Here is a 20,807-nt window from a genome sequence, read left to right as displayed (position 1 = left end):
CGCAGTATTGTTTACAAACGGTTGAGTCATCCGAGCCGCTTGGGGTCGCTAATGGTTGTAAGGCGGTGATTGTTGCTGAGCTGTGCGACGTTTGGAAGCATCGTTGGAAACATCTCTGTGAGTTTCTTTAACGTAGCTAGTTTAACTATAAATCTCTGCTTCCGAGTCTCCTCATCGTTTGTCAGTCTTTGCGTGAGGACAAACATCGCTGGGATTAGTTAATGTAGTGATTGAGGGGCAGATAGTTTTGCCAAAAATAATTTTGACTCGAAGCTAATAATGTAACTACTGTATTTTACATACATAACTGTTGTTGTTAAATACAGTGTTATGGGATAATATATTGTAAGATATATATTGTCCATATATAAAATCTTACTTTAAATGTTAAATGAGTTGTTTTTTTTTCTCATTTCAATAATTACAAAAAGGAATATCACAAATCACTTTGGATACGGCACAGTGACAATCTCCAAGTCCTTAGCTTTTCTACATAATATTGTTAGTCACAGATCTTTTTTTTTTCTCAAATTTTTATTTTGGGACATTGAGAAAATTGCAGGACATACATTGGTGTTCCCTCATGGTCACAGAATTAGAATGTGGCCGTCCCCAATGTTCATTCATTTTCTTTCTTTCTTTCTTCCTTTTTTTTTTTTGTTATTAATAAAACAAAACTATAAAACATTGGATGCGTTGTAACAAAAGACAAAAATCACTAGGAGACTTAATCTTCATGACTAACATAAATAAGCTTAACTAAACTGAGAAAACAGAAGGAGAACAAAAAACAAACAAAATAGAAGTAATAATTCTCACTTTTCTAAGTACCTTTTCTTTATATCGACATATCTTGTGCGTTCAAAGTTTCCGCATATTGATTTTGGTTAGCCTGAACATAAAATTACCATTTTGACCATAGTTCTGAAAATTTACTCATTTGTAATCGGAGTGAAAAAGTCATTCTTTCCATCTAGGATATTTCATTCACAATTTCTATCCATTTTCCAAGATTAGGTGGTTCAGGGAGGAACCAGTGCCTGGTCACAGCCTTTTTGCCAGCAGTTGTATAACTATGTAATGTTTGATTGTATTTCGGACCTACCCATAATTTAAGATGTAAATTCAAAGGGTATTGTGTTCATCACAGATCTTAGCTATCGCCTGATATTGCTGATATTTTTGTTTTGTCTCCTGCAGTTATATTACAAAGCCCTTATGAAGTGATGCTGTGTGTTTTGCGGAGTCCTGTGCAGAGGCCTCTTATCTCTCTGCAATGGATCTGCTCCCTTTATTCCACCAAACCTCATTCTCTTCAGAGCGAGGTCTCCACGGAGACGCGTCTCAACCCCCTTAACATCCAGATGCTGTCAAGGAATCTGCACGAGCAGGTCTTTCATGGACTGGAGCCAGAGTACAGAGAGGCAGATGTAGAGCGCAGCATTAAGCACCTGCAGAAGCACCAGTTGTGGGGGAAGGACACTTCGCTGTTACCTGATGTGGAGCTGAAGCTTCCCAACATGTATGGTAAAAACATTGATGAACACTACCGAATCTTGGCCCAGAAGCAGAGCCTTCCTTACCTTGAGGCTGCCACCAAGCTGAAGCAAGCCCAGCTGCCCCCCATGCCTGAGAAATGGGCCTGGGAAGTCGGCTGGACACGCTATGGCCCAGACAGGGAAGCTCAGAAGGTTGACTTTCCAGAGGAGTCAGCACTGGTGTTTGATGTGGAAGTGTGCATGCTGGAGGGGCAGTGTCCCACACTGGCTGTTGCAGTGTCTCCCACCAACTGGTGAGAAAGGTGCAAGAAGGGGGATCTGTACCCCACTGAGATCAAACTGAAAATGAATTGATTCTATGTCCTCTTTTGCTAAAAGTAGAGTGAATCATGTCAATACATTATATAACCATATAGTTGTTTTCAGAATGAATAAGTTCTATCCCTGTATTTTGATACTAAGATCTCATTACTTGAAGATTAAAATCTGAATAATAAACTATGCCTACTTTTCATATATCACAGTCATTTCATGCAAAAAATATGGCTCTGTTCTCTTTATGTTAGACATCTGACTTGACAAAATCTCCTATCCATTTTTTTTTAACCCATATATAGTGGACATAGAACCACTGCATTCTCTGCAAATGATATGTTGGAATATGTAGCCAATCAGTCAAAATTTGTTTTCTTTCTAGGTACTCTTGGTGCAGTAAGCGTTTGATTGAAGAGAGATACTCATGGTCAAGCCAGTTGACCCTAGCTGACCTCATCCCACTGGAGACACCTATCAACTCTGCCCGGCCCCCAGGGGGTCAGTGGAAGGAAAGGCTCATAGTGGGTCATAATGTCAGCTTTGACCGGGCTCATATTAAAGAGCAATACCTACTAAAGGTCAGTAGGGTGGAGGGTTCAATTCACTAGCTTGTCCTCAATTCTCATTTGTGTCTTTTACCAGATGATCTTTTTTCCCCTCATTGGGTGACAATTCACATGAGTATTTCTGACAAATGGCATGGACAATTCATTTCAGGAAAATCATCTGTTTTCTTAAGGGTTCTAAGATGCGCTTCATGGACACGATGAGTCTACATATGGCCATCTCTGGACTGACCGGGTTCCAGCGCTCATTGTGGATGGCCAGCAAGCTGGGAAAAAGGAAAGGTCTTCAGGAAGTAAAGGAACACATTAAAAAAACCACACAGAAGAAAGAGGGTTCAAAGGTTTGTTTATTTTTCTCTTGTTTATTTCATTGGCTCATTGTTTGTGTTACGCTTTTATCTGTCTTGCCAAAAACAGAGCAGGTCTAAGAATTGCTTGACTCCATCTGTCCATCTGTTTATCCATCTATGTAGTCAGTGTGCATGAGATATGTTGAAAAAGACTAAATGTATCAAGTTGAAACTTGGTGCACAAGGTCACCTCTCTAAGACCTCTGAAGAGTTCTAATGGTTGTCACCAAGAGGCTAATTTTTTGTAACCTAATGTATGTAACAGTGCCAAAAGGCCTCATGGATCATGATGACACATGCTACTCCAGATTATACCTTGCTAAGACCTTCTACAAGTACTAGGTTGAGCTCTGTGACACTGGTTAGTTTCAGTATTGCCCTTGTTGTTATAGTTTATTTTTGAAGTTAGGTTTTTTCCTGGTGTTTGGTATAAACTCAGCATGATGTGGTGTTTTTGTGCATAGATTGGCTCCTGGGACTGGGTGAATATTAGCAGCATTAACAACCTGGGTGATGTCCATGCTCTGTATGTGGGAGGGCAGCCATTACAGAAAGAGGCACGAGAGACATTTGTGAAGGGCACCATGATGGATGTCAGGAACAACTTCCAGGTCAGAAGCTGAATAACTCTTACTTCAGATTGTCAGTATTGATAAGTCAGGTTAATTTCTTTGAAGTGGTTATGACTTAGTTTGTGTTCATTTTAATTTGACCATTAATTGTTTGCTGACCCCTGCAGGAGTTAATGCAGTACTGCGCTTTAGATGTTCAGGCCACCCATGAAGTATTCACAGAACAGCTACCCCTCTTCATGGAGAGGTTCTTTTCTCATCTCTAAATTTGACATGTAACAAGCCAATAGCAAGTATATAATTTCTGAGCTCCCAGTGCAGGATAATGATGGCACCTCATATTTTTTCTATGGCTTTAATAAGGTGCCCTCATCCAGTGACACTTGCTGGAATGTTGGAGATGGGTGTGAGCTACCTTCCTGTCAATCAGAACTGGAGGCGGTACCTGGAGGATTCAGAAGACACATACGAAGAGCTCCAGAGAGAGCTGAAAAAGTCTCTGATGAATCTCGCAGATGATGCCTGCCAGCTCCTACAGGATGACAAGTGAGAAGAGCAATGATTTTATTTCAGTTGTGTCCTGGAGAGTGTGATGATGAAGGCCAGAGTGGCATAATGTAACTTTATTTGGCTTCAAATATCACAAATCAGAATTTCACTTCAGATATCACAAATCAGAATTAAGTTGATCAGCTATATGACAATGATCATTTGAATTTACGGGTAAGTGGATGAGTTTCTCAACCTGGAGTCCTGCATGAAAAAAATCTTGCAAGGAACAACAGTCAGTATTTTATTAAGTCAGGCGATAACGTGATTATTCTTGCTGAGAAGGCATTTCCAGTTAACAGGACCTGGAGCACCTGCACACTTGCCAGAAGCTAGACATCCTTATATTAAGTCCGGTCCCATGAGATGACATTTGTAAAAGGTTGACAGTCTTACTGGGGGGAAATTTCCTACTTATTAGGTCAAATTGATCAGTGTCTTCTTTCAGTTAAAGTGAAACAGCAAAATTTTTATATTGTCCACCTCTGCCATGGAAGAGCGCAGCACAGAATGCCTCCACTGCTATTATTGTCCTCGTGCAACATGCCATCTACCCCAATCACAAAGGTGTTGTGTGTGTGTGTGTGTTTTAATAGTGGTTAAATGTATCTTGTTAGATTAATTGCATTAATGGTTAAAATGATGCTGGCATCACCATGGCTTAGTGGTTAGCACTGTTGCCTCACAGCAAGAAGTTTGTGAGATTGATTCCCACCTGAGGCCTTTCTGTGTGGAGTTTGCATGTTCTCCCTGTGTTTGTGTGGGTTTCCTCTGGGTACTCCGGCTCTCTCCCACATCCAGAGACATGCAGGTTAGGTGAAATGGAAACTTTAACTATAGGCGTGAATGTGTTTGTCTTTATGTGGCCCTGCGACCAGTAAGCTGGTATAGGAAATGCATGAATGGATGTTACTTTATTACAAATGTAAAATTGCATTTGCTTGTTTTGGATGTTGTGCAGGATAATAAAATCAGAACTGTGTGAGATGATCACAGAATTTGTCACGTATGGACACAAATCTGATCGGGTCTGAGGAGTTTCGTGTCAAGACTTGTGTAACTGTAGCCAGAAATACATTTATTTATTTTCTGTGTTGCATGTTTACTTTTTAACCAAAGATATAAAGAGGATCCTTGGCTTTGGGATCTTGAGTGGGATGTGCAGGAGTTCAAACTAAAGAAAGAGACAAAGAGTAAGAAGAAGCCCTCCAAAAAAGAAGCTGAGTCACAAGTTGTTACTCCATTTCCAGACTGGGATGAAGGTAAATGATAAACTGGACCAGATTTATGAAAACAGCCTGATTGAATTTTATGGAAGATATCTTTTCCAGATTCTTGATAACATCTGGATAAAACAATGTTAAATAGCACATGAGACAACTCAGTGGAGTTGTGATCTTAGATGTAGGTCCACCAGCTGAAGAGGAGGTTGAAGGTCCATGCCCCAGCAGGTTGGCTGTGGAGAAGCTGAAGAAAATGGTAGACCGACTTCCCAAGAGAAGGCAACATCTTCCCAGTCATCCAGGGTGAGATCACTCCCATGCACCTTAGAGTCTACTTAAAAATATTTAATTAATTTAAGCTGTGACTCAATGTTGTCATTTACTTGAGTTTTTTCAACACTAATAATTTCCTTTTTGTGGCCCAGTTCAACAAACTTGGTGGGGGGGGCATTATAGTGTATTCACCCTGTCCTGGTGTCAGACTGAAAACTTTTCTTTTTTGCAGAAAAAAATAAAAACGCCTCTTCTGACTGGATAAGGCTAAGGGAGGTTCCTTTCAAAAATGGCTGTCTTCCATTATCCAGTATAGCCACTGCAGGCACCATGTTGTTTTTTGTTTCCCTGTAATAACTAAAGAATGCCTTGTCTCATTGAAACCATTTCTTGCTGGTGTATTGGGCAAGAGTACAGGTAGTATCCTTTCGAAAATATCAATACACCACATACCAATTGTTAAGTGCCAATCTTGTGCTGTAATAATAATAATAATGGCTTTATTCCAGACTCAAGCGTACATTGATAAAGGGTATGTCCATAGGTCCATATCTGGGTAGTTACAAACTTATACAGAGAAGTTCATATGTAACATCTGTAACCAGCAGGTCCTAATCCTGGACCTATATTTTAAGATGGTGTCAAGAATTGCACATATTATGGGATTCATAGACTTGTCGAGCGTTTCGACAAGTCTATGAATCCCATAATATGAACCGATATACCTAATTCATGATCACAGCCTGACAAAACACTGTATGTCAAAGACTGTGCAGCATGTTCTTGTACTCTCATATTTGGAAAATCCAATGAATAATTTAAAAAGGTTATGATAGGACACATACATTTGTGTGGGGGTGGTGGCCATGTGGTTAATGCGCTTGGTTTCAGTTCAGAAGGTTCCAGGTTCAAATCCCACCCCTGCCACATTTCTCCATGTAATGTGGTCTTGCGTCAGGAAGGGCATCCGGTGTAAAACCTGTGCCAATTCAACATGCAGATCCACCATGGATTTGCTGTGGCGACCCTGAGTGCAAACAAGGGAGCAGCCGAAGGGACTTACAATGATAGGACACATACAGTTTGTTTATAAATGATTTCTTGTAGTTGCACCAAAGCTGAGCTGTAGGCGAGCAGTATGAACGAAACAGGTTTAACTTAACATCATGATTACATATATGAAATTTGCATAGGCTCATATTTCCCTTGAGCTTATAGCTGTCTGCTTTGTCTGACTATATCAAGGTCATCACTTAGGTCATTACTGATTATGTGAGACAGCTTCTTTTAGTACTTCACCGTTCAGTTTAAACACTGGCAAATCTACCCCTTTATGGTATATGATATGGTAGAAATGGTATATGGTGATACAATGCGATACACTTTAGTGTCCCTTCTGGGAAATTTGTCTTGGACTCCAAGAGCTGCACAAATAAAGCTGCCATGGCATAATTACAAACATAGCATTTTTTAAAGCACCAGTCTTTCACAACAGAAAGAATTTCCAGGCTTTTTTATTGCCTCTGCTATAAACTAATACACCATCGTAACATATGAGCAGTTGCCACGCAGCACGCTTTGCGTAGCTCTTGTTTGTTAATGATGTCCCGTCCTTACTGTGTCAACAGGTGGTATCGTAAGTTGTGTGAGAAAATGAGTGAAGACAGCAACTGGTCACCTGGAGCCAGCCTGATCACTGTGCAGATGAGAGTCACTCCAAAGCTGATGGGTCTGACGTGGGATGGTTTCCCCTTGCATTACACAGACACACACGGGTGGGGCTACCTGGTGCCTGGACACAGGGATAATGTGGAATATTCGGAGGAGAATACAGGACCTGTGTGCCCACACAGGTATTAAATGGCCAACTTGCTTAAAGGCAGAAGCGTCCTTTATGACCAAGACATGAGTGTGATTATAAGCATTCTTGTGTCCCACAGAGCTATTGAGAGTGTTTACAGAGAGTTTTGTGAGCAGAAGAGTAAGGAGGAGTCTCAGTCTTTGGACAGCAACCCCTCAGATGACCTCATGTGGACAGACAGCACAGTGTGGACACAGGTACTGTTGTAACAGCCCTCAAATTTGAAGTGATGAGAAAAAGATTGCGATTTGTTTTTCCCCCTTAACACTCTAATTATGAGGTAATTGTGAAGCAGACCATATCCACAGTTCTGGTTTTAATTCATGTGCTTAGTAAAACATCATGGTTTAAAATACCAAAGTTGTCTTGTTGAACCATCCTGTCACAAGTAATAAAGCATCCATGCGATTGTGGTGCCTCACCAACATCAGCTAATTTTTCACCTTCGCTTGACATCGTCACGTGATGTCAATGAAAAAGAAGTCCTCAGAAGACGAGAAGTCTGCAGAAAATCCTGTTTCAATATCTCATTGCAGTTCCTGAGATATGGTTAGTGTATTTACCGGGACTTGACCTTGACCTGACCTGTGTTTCCAGATGACAGTCCACAGGGTTTATTCACCAAGTGTGATTGAAATTGCTCTTTGCGTTTTGAAGATGCAGACATAAATTGACAGATGACCAATTCAGTAGTTTCTTTTTATTTTGCGGTCAGGTTAATGAGTATTACTTTATAACCTCTGCCAACAATGTTGGGTGGTTATGTTTTCAATCCTTTTTGTTTGTGAACAGCCTGGAACCCACAATTTTTTCATATATATATATATATATATATATATATCATTATGAAATTTTTACAGAGGATTAATATCTTGATAGGCAAGAACTGATTCAAATTTCAAAGTTATAAAGGTCAAAGTCAGGAAAAATATTGGAAAAATCCCTAACCTTTAACATTGAATGAATTTTCAAAAACTCATAACTGTCAAAAAAGATCAAAATTATTTCATATTTGAGAGCGATATGTAGGATGGTATCTGCTCACTATCGCCTGACAAAATTTGATCCGGATCTGGATTTTGTGGACATTTGAATTTAATAATGAAAAGCCCATTTGGTGAACATTTTGTATTGTATCTCAATCAAAAGTGGCTCAGTCACTCTCATTTGTGACAGTCAGGTGTAAACTAACACTCTCAATGAATGGACTGTTTGGTCTGATCCGTATTGGAGATTTAGTGGATATTTGATTGTAAAGGACATGTCGCACGTTTTTTCACGTCCCAGTTAGCAACACAGCTTAAAAGTACTCATGATTGTAAGTCTCTCCGCACACATTTGATAGTAATTAGTGATCTCTGATGTATTTTATTCCTGTCAGTCTGAGTGTTAGCAGGTGCATTTCCGGAAAACGTCTCACTTGACAATTCTTGCCGTTTTTCAGCGTGTGCCGCACATTTTAGAATGAGCAGAAACATCCTGATGACTGACAGACAGAGGGAAACGAACCTGCTCCGTCCGAAAACGAAGCTTCTGAGCTGCCATTTGAAAGTGATGGATCGGATTAACAGATGGGAGACGGCACACTTCACCCCGAAATTCTTTAACTTTTTCAGTGTCGGATTTGGGAACCTAAAGTGTGGTGACGTGCTGTTTGTGTGGATGCTGGTTTACTGAAGCTGATGTGTACATGGTCGTGGAGACATCTCCATGACGCTGTTTTTAATAGACTGCCTGGACACAGAGATGGATTTGTTACATTGGAAAAAGTCAGAATGCATTATTTCCAGGAGTTAATGGACTTTACATGTCACAATCGAGAGGGTAGAGCAGCAGCCGATGATCAAACGTGCACGTGTGTGGGCTTTGATTGTGTGGAGTTTGTATTTGGAAATAAATCTACACCTGGGTGAGTCTTGCATGTTCAGGATTTTATCCCTTTTGTGTTTTGTGGCAAGCTTTTTTTTTTTTTTGTTTGTTTTTTACATTAAGTATGAATTTGGAGCTGAAGTATGTCCGTGTGCTGTGCAGCTCATGAGAGGCTCCTGCTGTTGTGAATATGAACACATCTCAACAATGTTTGTTGTTTTTTTTGTTTTTTATTGATAACAACACTCATAATTACTTGTGCTCAAAGCTGATCCTGCAGCAAAGATTCTTACTGACAGGCTGCGTTTATGACTCATGGGGGCAGGTGCACTGAATCTTCTTAGGGCTGCTGCTTTTACCGTGACTGCATCAACATCACACTTACATCAACTGTGGAATTAATCTTTGCCTCATTTCATAACGTTAACAGCTACATTCCATTGAAGCACACGCTGAGACACTTCTAATAGCTACGTCACCTGTCAGAAACACACAAGTACTTTGTTTTTGGAAGTCTCATAGCTCTTTGCTGCAAATGCCGTATACTTTGAAAGCAGTCACGAAAGTGCACAAAGTAATCCCAATAGGTCATTGGATGGTTACTAATAGTCTAAATCTAAATTGCCATGCTTTCAGTGCGACGTGCTTTAACATTGAAAAGCCCTTTTGATCTATATTTGTAATTATATTTTAGCTTATGAAAAGCCGCTTCTAAAAATTTTTTCCAAGGTAAAAATTTGTGGAATTAGAAACTGTTTGTGGAGGTTTGCGCTCTACGAGCACAGTGCTCTAGTTTTAAATGTTTTGGAATTAAAGGTGGCCTTGGAGATGCATTATCAGCTTTTATCTGTAGAAGAGTTCTTTTAAAGAAAACAGGGGAAAAAAGCAGACAAATGACCCAACTGTAACTCAAAATTTCATGTGTGCCCTAATTTCCACGTACATCTGGAGTTGCTTCAGGAAGGGCATCTGGTGTAAAACACATGACAGATCAACATGTAGGATCAGCTTTGGTCACCCCGAGAAAAATGAGAAGAGCCAACAGAAAAACATGCATCGAGCCTCAAAAAGGGGAGCAGTTATCAGCTACATTGTAGATGCAGTTGATCACATGCAAATAGTAGTTATTGTGATAGAGATTTGCATGTGGGTCTGTACATTTGGAGGACTTTTAAACCGGTAAATATTTGTTTCTCTTACTGTATTTTCAGGGATAAAATATCGAAGTTCATGCATATAAAAATGTAGCTCTAATGCATATTGACTGCAGGTTGAACAAATGTTAAAAAGTACAAGAGCTTTTATTCAGTCTTATGTCGACACCTGTACATTTCTAAGCTCCTGCTTTTTTTGCCAGTAGGTGGCACAGATAGACTAGTCTGGTTGTTATTGTGCAGGCCTGGCTTGTAAATGCTGTCAATAAGACTGTATCCTTGTTAGTTTTGCACACTGGAGATACCAGAGTCTATTGAAGGAAGTAATTCTGCATGTGTCATGTATGTATATCATAAGGTGGAGGAGTTAAGTTGCACTGAGAATCAGACTGAGGAAAATGGTTCCAAAATAACAAGTATAACAAAAGAATCAAACAAGGTGAGTTCTTTCTTTTTTTTTTATTTTGCTCAGTAGCACTTCTATTCCTACTCAGGGTTGTGGTGTCTTCTTAGGAATTGTAGATTATTATTATTATATCTGATTATTATATCTGATTGTTAACCTTTAGTGTTTTGCTGAAATTGTATCCGTAACTTTATCATCTTAACTATCTTTTAAACACATTGTAGTTCACTTTATTTTGAAGTTGTTTTTGTTTGTTTTATTAAATATTATGTATTTTTTTGTCAAACAGCTCCAAGATTCAGATTTGATCCCAGAGGAGAGTTGTTGTCACCATCACAGTGGAAACGGACCTTACAATGACATAGATATCCCAGGGTGTTGGTTTTTTAAATTACCTCACAAGGTGAATTCATGTTCTGTTCTTTAATGGTACATTGTAGCACCACTCGGTGACTTTTCAGCATCTACCTGAATGTTTGTGTTGCAGGATGGAAATCAGAACAATGTTGGAAATCCGTTTTCAAAGGACTTCCTGTCCAAAATGGAGGATGGCACTTTGAGGGCAGGAAGGGGTGGAACCAATGCTGCACATGCTTTGGAGATCAACAAAATGATGTCTTTCTGGAGGAACGCCCATAAACGTATCAGGTGACCATAAAGCTGCTGTCAGTCAAGTTGGGTTCAGTGTCTCTGTGGCAAGACCTGTTGGTGAAAAATCTAACATTTGTTTAACTGGAGTACGTTAAACCTTAAAATTAAAGTGCTGTTGATAAGGTAAAGGAAAACCCATCTTGAGCTCTAGTGGTCATTTAAACATTAGGGGCAATGTAGGACAGGTTTTGTTTTTATGCTTCCATATGATTGAGGTCCATTGATGTAGATGCTCACACTTAGCTTTGTTGATGCAATTAGATGTTGACTCTACACATTTTATGATGTTGCTTCAAAGCTCTCAGATGGTGCTGTGGCTGCGAAAGGGAGAACTTCCTCGCACTGTCACCAGGTTCGTCTGGAACAGTTTCCACTCAATTATCAGTTAAATACAATCTTTTACAAATACAATTTTCAACCCTATTTCTCATGCATTGCAGTAAAATCTTAAGAATGCTTCTGTGTATACAAATTATTTCTCTTAAATTTTGATCATAAATGTGTTAAATCTGTGTGAGTACTTCGCCTTTATCTAGATGATCCATCCACTTGCCTGGGGTGGCATATCGAGATGCTGATTAAACAGCACGATTTTTGCACGTCATTTTATCACACAAAACTATGCCACAACTTTTAAGGTAGCATGCAGCTGGGATGCTGACTGACTGCAGAAATGTCTACCAAAGCTGTTGGCTGTGACCTGAATGTTAATTTCACTAAAATAATGCACCTCCAGTGTTTCTGAGAATTTGGCAATACATCCAACTGACGTCACAACTGTAAAACCATGTGTAACGATCACATCTGGCGTCGTCATCGAACAAAGATCTTTTTTGCTTTTTTTTCCAGGATCAGCTGGACATTTTAGAGTGCCATTTTATTGTTGCCAGTCCAAGCCACACGTGCAATAATCATGCTATAAAATCACATCTTGATTTATATAAGAGCTGAGTGAATCCTTATCATTTGATTGGTGCTTTGTATGTCATGTGAAATGAATTATTCATCCTATTTGTGTTGTGTTGCATTTACCATGTAAATTTGGTTCCATCCGTTTTGTACCATTGCACACTGCGACTGCCGCATATGCACACACTAGTGGAGGCAGCATTTAGCTTAACATGGCGGAATTTGTTTTACTGATGGATGATGATTTGAATGACCAAATTCATGGTGCTAATTCTTCTAAAGCAAAAAAAATTCACCACACCATAAAAGCCTTCTGGAGACATGAAGAGCTGTTAAGATGAAAAGGATATAAAGCTGGACAAATTTCTGATGTGATTTTTCACAGGAGTGAGGAAAGCAGACGGCAGTCTACGCGAAGTCCGTGCACGGCATCACAAACTGCATTGTCAGAATTGTTTTTGAACTATCTGACTGTTTTTGGACTCCCTCCCCTTGTTGAATGGAATATTTCATCTTTCACTAAATGAAATATTTGTACCATTGAACTCATAAACATTATTTGTATAATGTGACACACACCAGGTGGATGGATTATCATGGCAAAGGTGAATACAAGTTATAGCAAACTTGTAAACACAGTTTGATGAAAGTAATCCTTTTGCATGCATAGGAATCATAGATTTTCTTATTTTTAATGCCCTGAAGTAAAACAAAGACCGAAAACAAACGTGTTACAGTTATATTTTTGTTGTTGCACAGACACAAAGACTATGATGAAGAGGAGCAGTATGGTGCCATATTACCTCAGGTCATCACTGCTGGAACAGTAACACGAAGGGCAGTGGAGCCAACATGGCTGACCGCTAGTAATGCACGGGTAAGAGGAATTCTTAACAAAAGAAAAATGAGACTAGAGTTGAACAAAGCAGTGCCTGTGAGAGTAAGTGTTTAGAAGGCAGGAAGGCCCTTTCATGTGTATGAACTGTTCTTTGTGTCTGCAGCGGGATCGAGTGGGCAGTGAGTTGAAGGCCATGGTGCAGGTTCCGCCGGGGTACCACCTGGTAGGAGCCGATGTGGACTCTCAGGAGTTGTGGATTGCTGCTGTGCTTGGAGAGGCTCACTTTGCTGGTATTCACGGTGGGACTGTTTTCAGTCTTGTTTCTTTGTTACTTCAAATGGAAGCGTTCTGTGGCAGCTGACAGCTTAATGTTCTGTGCTGGCTTCAGGCTGTACCGCCTTTGGTTGGATGACTCTTCAAGGGAAGAAGAGTGATGGCACCGACCTGCATAGTCATACGGCTGACTCTGTGGGCATCAGCCGAGAGCACGCTAAGGTTTTTAATTACGGACGCATCTACGGTGCAGGGCAGCCGTTCGCTGAAAGGTTGCTGATGCAGTTCAACCATCGCCTCACCCAGGCAGAAGCGGCTAGTAAGGCCAAACAGATGTATGCTTTAACAAAGGGGATACGCAGGTATATATATATATATACACACACACGAATAATTGTGATATAAAGGGTGCTCAAAAATAGTGACACGATACAGCCAGTTTGGTTTGATAATTTCTTTCAAATCTATCTGTAGCAGACACGGGAAATCGTTGGCTTAGGTAAAACAAAAATTCAAGCGATCCCGAATTCCTTTACAGAATGATTTTGCCCAAATATAGGGAAAGTGGCACAAAGGAAGTCATTTTCAGTGGTGGGCACAGCTAACCAAAAAGTTAGCTTCGATAACTGCTAATTCATTAACTGAAAAGTTAACTTTTATAGCGATAAACTGATAAACTAATAAAAAAATTTAGCAGAAGCTACAGAATATATTTTACTTAACTTAGGAAGGAGGTACAGGGTTCCTCTTTGTAAATATAATCGATATAAACATTAATTTATTCCATTGTCAGTGAAGCTCATAAATCAGCAGATAGCTCAGGGAAGATAGCATAAGGTTATGTATTGCGGAATTTGCACAATGATATTAATCTTGTGTATTTATATTTTAACTTTGATTTATTATGTTGTTTTTGATGTATGGGTGCTATGTACCGGATGTGTCCAAGGCAAATTTCTCCTTAGGGACACAAAGACATTTTGACTTTGAGATGCCCAAAGGTATTATGGGAAATTGAGCCTCCTGATCACTGGTTGGTTGGTTGTAAAAAATAAATAAATAAAAATAAAAACACACAAGTTACTGTAACATGCGTGTTTGTTTTTACAAATAAATCTGTATTTGTAAATATGTAATTTTTTTATTTGTAAAAAAAAAAAGGCATTTGCAAAACTGAAAATTCTGTTTAAGTGTGATACAGGAGTGCACCGAATGGCGACTGTATGACAGTTGGATGCTATTTACACTCCCATCCAGTAGATGCTAGTGTTCTATGCATTTTGACCCAAAAGGCATAGAACTTTTAAGTTAACCCTCTCAGGCTCAAATTAATTTTTAGTAACAGAAAAAAATCAGATATTTAGCCGTTGCAAATCTGCAGCGCCTGCCTTGAGAGGGTTAATATTGTTGGGGGGGGGGGCAAGGGAATCAGTTGGAAAGTCCAACTTCTGGCCAGATAGTCACAGGAGTGTCTTTACAAAATTCAATGAATAGTTTTTAAGAAAATTTCCAGATGGTGATTTTTTTGTTATTCCTTTTTAAAGCCTTTCTGAGGAGCCATTAGTATGATTCAGGGTAATTGAAAATCTTTGTGTATCAGTTGGTAGATTCAAAGAATCTGTGTGCAGAATTACAGAAACCAGACATTCCCCCAAGGATTGTTTGAACCAAATTTCAGAAAAATTAAATTTTTCAGAAAATCATTGGATGGTGCATTGTGCGTGAACCTTGGTGGCATTAGTCCTTTGGAGGTTAGCCCAAAGGACATAAAAATAAAAATCTGATCATATGGGGATCAAGATTCAACACATGGATGTGTATCAGCTCCATGACAACAGTCTGCTTTCACAGTGCAGTGGTCTGGGTCATCCATTTTGATAAATGGATTGCATTTATAAAGCACCATTTATTCTAGGTGCTTTGCAATGACAGATCACACCATGGTCAGGATGCTGACATGCAATATGGTGATTAAGAATTTTACTCAAAGGCACATGTCCTGTCCTGACAGGTCAATGAACCCATGAGCCTCTAGTCACAGGGTTGCTTCTTGTACCTTGGCTCCATCACTCCCCCAAGATAGTTATTCCTGGGAGGTCCTTATACAAGATTTTGGTTGTCTGTTTGTTTTGAAGGCTCTGGCAGGGCATCGCCATGTTCTGTCTCACAATTACAGCATAAGTCAAACCGATTAAATTTATTTCATGTCACTATAATTTTTCATCTTTAATCATTCTTCGTGTTGCTTCATGGCACCCTAAGTTGAAAATTCTGCCTATACTGGAGTTTTGAGTTGGTAAAGTAGTACTGCCAATTGTTGTATGTTTGTTCAGATATCATCTGTCAGAAGAAGGCGAGTGGCTGGTCAATGAAATGGGTGTTGATGTGCAGCGAGATGAAGATGCAAGTGTATCTCTGCAGGACTTAAGGCAGATCACCAGAGTAGCCTCACAGAGGTACACAAACTAAAAACTCAGATTTGTACCATGTAAACATACATATACATTTGTGGATATACGGTGACATACAAATTGTCTAAAAATGTTATTACCCCCCCCCCCCCAAAAAAAAATACAACACACAATATTACATGTTATCAAAAGTATGTGTTAAATCAGTTATAATGCCTACATTATAGCCACGCAGGTTTATATACATATATATATACATATATATATATATATATATACAGTAGTGTTCAGAATAATAGTAGTGCTATGTGACTAAAAAGATTAATCCAGGTTTTGAGTATATTTCTTATTGTTACATGGGAAACAAGGTACCAGTAGATTATCACAAATCCAACAAGACCAAGCATTCATGATATGCACACTCTTAAGGATATGAATTGGGCTATTAGTAAAAAAAAAGTAGAAAAGGGGGTGTTCACAATAATAGTAGCATCTGCTATTGACGCTACAAACTCAAAACTATTATGTTCAAACTGCTTTTTTAGCAATCCTGTGAATCACTAAACTAGCATTTAGTTGTATAACCACAGTTTTTCATGATTTATTCACATCTGTGAGGCATTAATTTTGTTGGTTTGGAACCAAGATTTTGCTGGTTTACTAGTGTGCTTGGGGTCATTGTCTTGTTGAAACACCCATTTCAAGGGCATGTCCTCTTCAGCATAAGGCAACATGACCTCTTCCAAGTATTTTGACATATCCAAACTGATCCATGATACCTGGTATGCAATATATAGGCCCAACACCATAGTAGGAGAAACATGCCCATATCATGATGCTTGCACCACCATGCTTCACTGTCTTCACTGAACTGTGGCTTGAATTCAGAGTTTGGGGGTCGTCTCACAAACTGTCTGCAGCCCTTGGACCCAAAAACAATTTTACTCTCATCAGTCCACAAAATATTCCGCTATTTCTCTTTAGGCCAGTTGATGTGTTCTTTGGCAAATTGTAACCTCTTCTGCACATGTCTTTTATTTAACAGAGGGACTTTGCGGGGGATTCTTGCAAATAAATTAGCTTTACACAGGCGTCTTCTAACTGTCACAGCACTTACAGGTAACTCCAGAGTGTCTTTGATCATCCTGGAGCTGATCAATGGGTGAGCCTTTGCCATTCTGGTTATTCTTCTATCCATTTTGATGGTTGTTTTCCATTTTCTTCCACACGTCTCTGGTTTTTTTTTTTGTCCATTTTAAAGCATTGGAGATCATTGTAGATGAACAGCCTATAATTTTTTGCACCTGTGTATAAGTTTCCCCCTCTCCAGTCAACTTTTTAATCAAACTACGCTATTCTTCTGAACAATGTCTTGAACATCCCATTTTCCTCAGGCTTTCAAAGAGAAAAGCATGTTCAACAGGTGCTGACTTCATCCTTAAATAGGGGACACCTGATTCACACCTGTTTGTTCCACAAAATTGACAAACTCACTGACAGAATACCACACTACTATTATTGTGAACACCCCCTTTTCTACTTTTTTTTTTTTTTTTTTTACTAATAGCCCAGTTTCATAGCCTTAAGAGTGTGCATATCATGAATGCTTGGTCTTGTTGGATTTGTGAGAATCTACTGGTACCTTGTTTCCCATGTAACAATAAGAAATATACTCAAAACCTGAATTAATCTTTTTAGTCACATAGCATTATTATTATTCTGAACACTACTGTATATGAATACTTTTGTTTTTATTCACTTTTATTTTCTGTGGGTCAAACATTTACCTAGACTGAGATGAATGAATGCCTCTTTACACAGCATTGAAGATTCCAGAATGCTTCTGAATGACTATTCGGAATTTACTCTGGGTTTCCTCTACACTGTACAGCCTTTTACGTCAAAGTGATGGAGTGAAGTCACATTTCTGTCCGATGCCTCCAACATCATCAGTTCCTTAGTTATAATCCTGAGGTTTTGGTGGACCATTGCAAAAAAAAAAAAAAAAAAAAAAGTTTAAGTACTGGGTGCTATTTTGGGCCTTCTTCTTCACTGATGACAGCTAATTTGAAGCTTGTAAAAGTAATTAAACCAATTTCTAGAATTTCCATACTGTTCATCTCAGTAACCCTACGACCCACTGAAAATTGTCTAATAAATCTTATTTTGTATGTATTAATTTCAAATGAATTTATATCAAATTGAAGTTGACATTCTACTTGACTTAACATGTGTTGACTGGTGACACTAAATGTGTGGAATTGGAGAAAATTGAGTTTGAAGTCTTTACCCAAGGCATATCTGTGTGAAGGCCTTAGCTCATCAGTACCTTTTCGGGGGGGGGGGGTCATTCATCATTTCTTTCACTTTTAGATCCCGGCGAAAGACGTGGGATGTGGTCAAAAAACGTGTGTGGTCTGGAGGCACAGAGTCGGACATGTTCAATAAGCTCGAGAGTATCGCTCAATCTGCCCATCCAGCGACCCCTGTTCTAGGCAGCAGAATTAGCAGAGCTCTGGAGCCCAAGACCGTGAAAGACGAGGTGAGGCATTGCAGACAAGTCCAACAGAAAAACATCAAAGTTCAACTAGTTTATAAGTCTGTTTCCTGTGAGTATCACATTCATATCATATGTAACTACTACTTATTATTGTACTAATCATAGCTGAAAGTCTGCTTTATAATTGTAAGCTTGGGCCAAATTTTATATTTTTTTAAAAACAAATTTCAGTGAAATGTTTTTGAGGTTATAAAATGAAAAATAACTGAAAAGTTACAGCAGTCATTGAGCTCTCCAACAAACCCAACACCATTATCATTAGTAGGTGATTTGCAGGTTAGTTGGCAGTAATTAAGATGCATTTCTGATATAGGCTCAACTCTTAAAAAAAAAAAAAGAAAATTAGAAATCTGTGAACACTGTATTAGTAATATATTATTTTTGGAATATTCCTAGTTCTGGAATGATGCTGTGTTCTCTTCAGTTTATGACCAGCAGAGTAAACTGGGTGGTCCAGAGCTCAGCTGTGGACTACCTACATCTGATGCTGGTTACCATGAAGTGGCTGTTCGAGGAGTATGACATTGATGGCCGTTTTTGCATCAGCATCCATGATGAGGTGCGCTACCTCGTCTGCAGTGAAGACCGTTTCAGAGCAGCACTCGCACTTCAGATCACCAACCTGCTGACGAGGTCTCTTCAGAGCTTTTTCATTACTTGCTGCCAAAGTGTTGAAAAGTTACACTTTTGTACTTAAGTGGTCTGTTTTCGGCAGGAGTATGTTCGCCCATGCTTTAAGCATGCAGGACCTTCCCCAGTCGGTAGCTTTCTTCAGTGCAGTTGACATTGATCAGTGTCTAAGGAAAGAAGTCACCATGGACTGCGTGACCCCGTCTAACCCCACAGGTGTCAAACTAAGATACGGCCTCCAAGCAGGTGAGTCCTGTACACAGTGACACTCTGACTGTTGGTCTATTTTGTCTTTATTAGTCAAACAGAGTACAGACAGAACTGGATCACGAGGCATAGTCTACTGATGCCGTCACACTGCCCTGTAAAAATTTCAAATAAAGTGCATAAAAATGAAACTGGGACTGTATGGATCCAGGAAGGTAGAAGATAATAGAGGAATGTGATTAAAGAGCCAGCACTGAAAGTATATCCACATGTCTTATGACAAAATGCAAGTTAAAATTAATTTAGATGACAAATTTATAGATACTGCTGCAACATATCTACACTGTTAGAAATACACACTACTTCTGAATAACATATACCATGGGAACCATTTTTTTTTTTTTTGTCCAATCTTAACTACAGGTGAAGCTTTGGACATTTACCAGATCATCAACATCACTGAAGGTTCCTTGAATAAAGTAAGATAACTGTGATTTAATGACTGGCACTCAAAACAGCTGGCCAAACAGATCCAGGAGTCGCTCAAATCAGTGAGTGATGTAGGCGACAAGAGGAACACCGAGTGCCAGGTCACTGTTTTCGCCTCTTCTGTTTGGGTTCCTGTGTGTCCTCTGCTTCCTGTGACACTGTGGCCTGAAAGGTGGAATAAAAGGACACTGAGACTTCACCCAGAAAGCCGTTTACTGGGACAGAACTAGTGTGGGAGATGAGCTTCCTCACATATTCCAAGAGGGGAAAAAAGTGATTGTGGATCCTTGTTTTATTTCTATGTGTGGACATAAGAAGGTAAACTACTACTAGAAATGACAGGTACACCAGCATCACAGTCATCACTGGTGTGATAGTGCCATTGCGCCATGAGAAATCAGGCCAATGAGATCCTCTGCCAGGCCAGATCCCCCCCCCCCCCCCCCCCCCCCAAATGAGGCAATGAAAATAACACCATTAATTTGGAAACCAATAATCATTTCTGGCTTTCCCACAACTCTGAGGCTATGAATATCAATGGTTTGTACATTTCCTGTTCTGCTGAGCTCCACATGAGTCAATCTGTTAAATACTTTTCTTATAGCTGTAACAGGCTACAAAGTCACATTCACATGAAGACTCATGTAAATGCTGTTAAACTGATTGTGTTGTGTGAACCAGTAGGCTTTTGTGCTGCCAACTTGTTTAAACTTTAATGGTCATTAATTAAACACAGCTACAGATTTGTTGAATGTAAAACTGTTACTAAAAGGGTTGTATCTTGCACAACCAGTAATACCATATTATACCATCCAAAAAGTGAAAAATACTGTGAAATGTAACTATTTTAGGCCTTATTGCCCACTGTTAACTATTGGTTTGAGATGTCTGGATACAGCAGTGTGATAAGAATAAAGAGCAGTAAAGGGCTATTGCTACACGTTTGAAGGATAAAGACCGTTGTCCTATTCAGATTAGCAGTGTCTAATTGACCACTACTGTTCATCTTTGGTGATCACATTTACTTGAGATGGAACTTACTTTACAGCTATCACTAGACTCCCTTGAAGCCAGATAAACTAGTCAGTACTTTAAAGAGTAACAACTGTGGCAATAATAGTAAAATACAATAATATACAATTTATGTATGAAATTACAGCTGTCAAAGACTTTCACAATACTATACACTGCAGGTCTTACTG

At 39.3% G+C, this 20,807-nt stretch overlaps 2 protein-coding genes across 3 annotated transcripts in view; one reads left to right on the top strand and one right to left on the bottom strand.

The window, feature by feature from the left end:
• Positions 1–21: 21 nt before the first annotated feature.
• polg (polymerase (DNA directed), gamma) lies at positions 22–20,758 on the top strand. The gene is made up of 23 exons (XM_034176817.1): positions 22–117; positions 1,201–1,792; positions 2,197–2,392; positions 2,554–2,721; positions 3,195–3,341; positions 3,470–3,549; positions 3,666–3,848; positions 4,971–5,113; positions 5,254–5,377; positions 6,976–7,200; positions 7,288–7,405; positions 10,590–10,670; positions 10,927–11,040; positions 11,125–11,285; positions 11,587–11,640; positions 12,957–13,074; positions 13,199–13,334; positions 13,424–13,670; positions 15,642–15,764; positions 18,093–18,261; positions 18,704–18,912; positions 18,995–19,155; positions 19,540–20,758. The coding sequence occupies exons 2-23, from the start codon at positions 1,227–1,229 to the stop codon at positions 19,602–19,604; spliced, it is 3,588 nt and encodes a 1,195-aa protein (XP_034032708.1). The 5' UTR covers positions 22–117; positions 1,201–1,226; the 3' UTR covers positions 19,605–20,758.
• The window catches only part of fanci (FA complementation group I), a 33,382-nt gene continuing 32,211 nt past the window's right edge, over positions 19,637–20,807 (bottom strand). For both annotated transcript variants that reach the window (XM_034176814.1, XM_034176816.1), the window contains exon 37: positions 19,637–19,770. In XM_034176814.1, coding sequence (XP_034032705.1) covers positions 19,708–19,770 — 63 coding nt within the window. In that variant the 3' untranslated portion in view covers positions 19,637–19,707. The remainder of the gene's footprint in view (positions 19,771–20,807) is intronic.

Source organism: Thalassophryne amazonica, chromosome 8 (genome assembly GCF_902500255.1).
Source record: "Thalassophryne amazonica chromosome 8, fThaAma1.1, whole genome shotgun sequence".
NCBI classification, from domain to species: Eukaryota; Metazoa; Chordata; class Actinopteri; order Batrachoidiformes; family Batrachoididae; genus Thalassophryne; species Thalassophryne amazonica.
This window is presented reverse-complemented; position numbering and strand designations above follow the sequence as displayed.

Excerpts from the sequence above, each read along its gene's own strand:
- polg (XM_034176817.1), top strand. The coding sequence starts at position 1,227 with ATGCTGTGTGTTTTGCGGAGTCCTGTGCAGAGGCCTCTTATCTCTCTG. Across the intron at positions 3,849-4,970 it reads CAGCTCCTACAGGATGACAA|ATATAAAGAGGATCCTTGGC; the intron begins GTGAGAAGAGCA and ends TTTTAACCAAAG. Across the intron at positions 5,114-5,253 it reads ATTTCCAGACTGGGATGAAG|ATGTAGGTCCACCAGCTGAA; the intron begins GTAAATGATAAA and ends TTGTGATCTTAG.